The 4582-nt window shown below is 35.4% G+C and overlaps 1 protein-coding gene across 4 annotated transcripts in view; it reads left to right on the top strand.

Annotated features, from left to right (window-relative positions):
* Positions 1 to 4308, top strand: part of SLC39A12 (solute carrier family 39 member 12) — a 32130-nt gene extending 27822 nt beyond the window's left edge. For all 4 annotated transcript variants that reach the window (XM_026039474.1, XM_026039470.1, XM_026039472.1 and 1 more), the window contains one exon: positions 3762 to 4308. In XM_026039474.1, coding sequence (XP_025895259.1) covers positions 3762 to 3890 — 129 coding nt within the window. In that variant the 3' untranslated portion in view covers positions 3891 to 4308. The remainder of the gene's footprint in view (positions 1 to 3761) is intronic.
* Positions 4309 to 4582: the final 274 nt, after the last annotated feature.

Below are 4582 nucleotides of genomic sequence, written 5' to 3' on the forward strand. Positions count from 1 at the left end.
TCCTCCTTCTTGCCTTTTTTGAAGACCCGAGTGATGTTGGCTTTCTTCCAGTCCTCCGGCACCTCCCCCATTCTCCAGGACCTTCCAAAGATGATGACGAGCGGCTTGGCTAGGACATCTGCCAGTTCCCGCAACACTCTGGGGTGCATGTCTTAATGTTAAGTTGCTTGTAAGCTTCTGAACAAAGAGGACACTTCAAGCCATAAGATCAAAGGAGGGTTAAAAAAAAGTCTGTCTCTCTAAATTACTTTTGTTACTCAGCCTTGCTGTCTCTGTTTTGTTCACACCCTGCCCCCCTCCGCCTATAATTTCATTTACCAGATTCAAGTATAATACTTGAAATATGATATACCATGCCATATTTAAAAATCTACCTATAGCCTTGGATTTTAAGCCTTTTAATCTGTATTTACTACTGTGAAAAAAGTAAAGTGAACAAACTGTTTCTCAGAGCCTATGAGGAACTGCCTAAGAATTTTGGATGTGTCAACAGACTTGATCTTGTTCTGATGCAAACAGATGTGAGTGTGAGACAGAATACTTGCTTAATACGCATGGATTTATTGAGCTGGCTAGGAAGAATTTCGGCCTATCTTTTACTTCCATTCAGGATCCATCAGGTCCACAAGTTCTCAGAACCACAACATGCTTTTCCCTAGCTTTTCAAAGGGAAAAATCTGTAATGTCCAAGAGAAGACACAGTGCTAGSCAGAGACAGGACACATGTTTTTCCTTGTCCTAGGCATGTTACTATCACCTTGCTCTTGACATGAGAACGAGAAAGAAGAGGAGAGAGAGAAGGAAGAATTTCCTCTCACCTCCTTCTTATTGACAATGTGTATTTCTCTGCATTTTATCAAAAGAACTTCTCTTGTGTTGCCCACCTCTGTTTCTCAGAAATACAAACACCAAATATCATAAGTATACYTACTTTATTTCGGAAGTATTAATGTAACACTGTAGGAATCTATGTATCTTAAAAGTTTCATACACTTATGTAGCACATCTAAAAGAAAATTGGCTGTGTTTTCATATTTTTCAACTTTCTGCACAGAAATGATTTCTATTCTCTGTCGTATTTTCATCTACAAATATCCTTTTTTTAATAATATACTTTGTTGTTAATATGAACACATTCCAATATGAACACATCCAATATGAACACATTCGTTAATGAATCTGAATCAAAACTGAGAAGCCAATATATTGGAAGGAACAGAGCAAATCACTCTAATGAGTTTTGTCTGTGACAAAGCATGCATCTTTTCAAGTTCTGAAAAGGAACAATGTTGCAAATCCTTGATTGGCCTCTTAAGTATCTATGTAGTAATCATTATGTATAAATATTTATGAAATCACATGCATTGTATTAAACCCTAAGGACGGGACATCAGTTCTGCCTGATTGCACAAATGCTTTATATTGTTCCTGACCAAAAAGACTTACTGTCAAATTTAGCAAGAAAAAGAATAGTCATCCAAGAAATATAAACTAACCCACCATTCTGCAAGGCACCTAACTGAATTTTTCTCTGACTAGCTTCAGAGAAATTTTGGAGAAAAAGRGGGAATTACTTTCACCTTGTGCTGTTGTGCCCCAGCAGCCATGCCATATATTCCCCAGACTCTTGTTTAGCCAGCTCATAATTAATCTTATATTAATTTTCTTTCCACATAATGATTGTTCTTTCTTCATATCTTGTATGTGCTCGGGAGCAGCAGTGAGTATTTGGTAGCTTCTCAGTTAACAATAACTTTTTGCCCCCAACAAACTTCAACTGTTAGCAAGTGTATGCACCTTGGGGATAGTGCCATATTCCCTTCCTTGGTGAAATGCTATGCATCTGCCACATATAGCAGCAAATATAGTGCCCAAGCAGGCAGCATTTCTCCGCTGGGCTGCACACATTGAGTACAGGCAGCTTGCTGATACTGCCTCAGCAATCAGCTTTTGTTTTCAGAGATGCCATATCAGGTAAACCTATCAAAATGTTCTGTGTGTCTGCTGATATGAACATATCTTAGGTGAAAGGAGCAGAGATCTTCATCAGACATAGGGATGATAGTACCTATTGGGATTTTCTTCTTAAAACGTGCACATGCTTAGCAAACTGTTGTGAGTATGTATATATCATAAGTAGGCATTGACACTGACTAAGACAAAATACTAGTTTTTGCAATAGGTGTGGGGGTTGAAAAAGTCTCCCATTTTATTTCTTTAGTGAACAGGTTTATCTATGGCCTGGGGAAGGGGATAAAATAGAAGGCCTACAAGGATAAATTTAGAAGACTGATGGTCTAGACTGGAATCCTGGATTCAGGTCTAGGTCTCATTAAAGGGTTTTTACGTACAAAACAAACAAAAAAAAACACATGCTCAGAACATGTCATATTGTCAGTTTAAATTTTGATTTTCATCAGAAGTTTGAGACGTTTACATTTGCATTAGTTTTCTGTTGATCCTTAAGTATAAATTCTGTCTAGCTTCAGAAGGTCTATGATGCAAATTTATAGCATAATTTAAACAATTCTTAGTTGCTGCAAAGATCTATGGTTTTGGGAGTGTGCATGTTTCTTCCCCGTCTCTTACCTCCCCTCCAAATAACTTTAAACAAGAGATAGATTTTCACTGTCGGGTTTTCATTTGGGCCCATATCAACATTCAGAGAAAGCTGCAGACTCAGAGACTTAACACTGACAGAAGGACAAGGATAGCAGATAGATGGAAGCATGTGCCGTGAGCCTCCTTCCCCAACATCACTGCAGTGTCTCCCAGTGGCTGATGTTCTTACAGTTGTGTGAGGAAGCGTCAAAGATCAAGGGAATAAGTAGATTCATTCCAGTGCTGTGAATGAAGAAGGAAGGCAACAAGGATGTCAGAGTCCCATGGCCACTCACTACAACTTTTAAGTATTTATCATGTTTTGAAGTTAAAATATCAAACATCAATATTTTTATCTATTTTATCAAATAGATTTAAAAAAAAAGAAAAAGCGCTCAATACAAGGCCCTGACTATATTTTGATGCAACTATACTAACAGTCAATAGTATCTCCTCTGATGAGTATAACCCATTTAGCATAAAGACTAAGAGATTCTCAACCTGAARCATTATTTTCACAGAATCTGTTGAGACATGCATTTTGTTTAAAATATTGATAAAAAGATCTTGTCAGGTAGAAGATCAACATGTGAGTAATTGATAATGAAAGCAGCTGGTGTCCTTTCTTGACTGAAAACTTATGGAGAAAAATATTAAAGGTAACTTTTTCAAGCATACTTAAGAAATTCTCTTTTCTAGTTGTGTGCTTATTAAAGCCCAAGTAAATAGCAGTGATGCCAATTATGTCAGTGAGAGTAGGATTGACCCTATATATAGTACAGAAAGAAAATAACTCAAACTACTTTATTCCCACAAATGGGAATCATTAATTTTACTAAATAAGCATTCCCTTACATTCAATTGTATAAAATTAGTAAAAATACTGAGAAGTTAACAAATTTTAGAATCYCATTTATAATTCTTGTTGGTGCTAGTAAAAGAGCCAAAATGCATAGAATTTGATTAATTTAAATATTTCACTTTAAATATCTGTGATATTGTAATGTACAGAACATGCTACAGATTAATAGCTATGTTCAAAAACCCAGGATTTTGAAAGCATTTTTTTTTAATTAAGTTTGTCTTGTTTTCCCATAAGACTTTTTTTCCCAGAGATGAATATATCTGGCTCTCATTCTGGTGTCTTATTCTTTTTTTAGCTTCCTGAAATGACTCATGTTCAGACACGGCGACCCTGGTTGATGTTTCTCCTACAGAACGTTGGATTACTATTAGGTTGGCTTTGCCTCTTCCTTCTGGCTGTCTATGAACAGAAAATTAAAATATAAGTTTTCTGTTGGAAATTTTGAAGTACCACTTATGACAGTGGATAGCATTATTCACAATTTTTGTCATGTCTGCAATAGTGAAATATAAATTAAGCTGTTTGGATTTTTATATCTGAAACACAGTAGGTAACTATTTCACTTTATTAACTTATTGTTGAGATTTTGTAATTTTTTTTAAACACAAATATTTAGAATTATGGTTTGTTACTGAGTTTACCGAATCCCATGCTCACACTCACAGGAGCTTTTGATTAGTTTTTACTGAGACTGTTCTATCTGGACGCTCTAAGTGATCGCTGCCGTCTGATTGAAGAAAAGAATAAAACACTTTTATATGCAATAATTAAACTGGACTGACCATAGTTGAATAATTTGAAGCAGAAAAGTTTGTTGCTTTATCATACAAAGAATAAATGTAAATGTAAATAAATATAAACTAAAAAATACAGTAAATGTTAAATTMCATACTGTAAATTGAATTATGATATAATTTACATGATATACTTTGCCAAGATATTGGTATTAATGTCATACCGGTCCACTGTAGAAGGGAAAAAATAGTGAGTATAGATTCTAAAGCTGGGATGGTTTAGACAACTGATAGTTTAGAAATATCAAAATGTCATTTCTGCCTATAACATTTTTTGTTTATATGTTTTGGAATCTATGCCAGTCCAGCATTGTACCATGGT

This window comes from Nothoprocta perdicaria, unplaced genomic scaffold (genome assembly GCF_003342845.1).
Source record: "Nothoprocta perdicaria isolate Ctin4 unplaced genomic scaffold, notPer1 scaffold_23, whole genome shotgun sequence".
Lineage (NCBI taxonomy): Eukaryota > Metazoa > Chordata > Aves > Tinamiformes > Tinamidae > Nothoprocta > Nothoprocta perdicaria.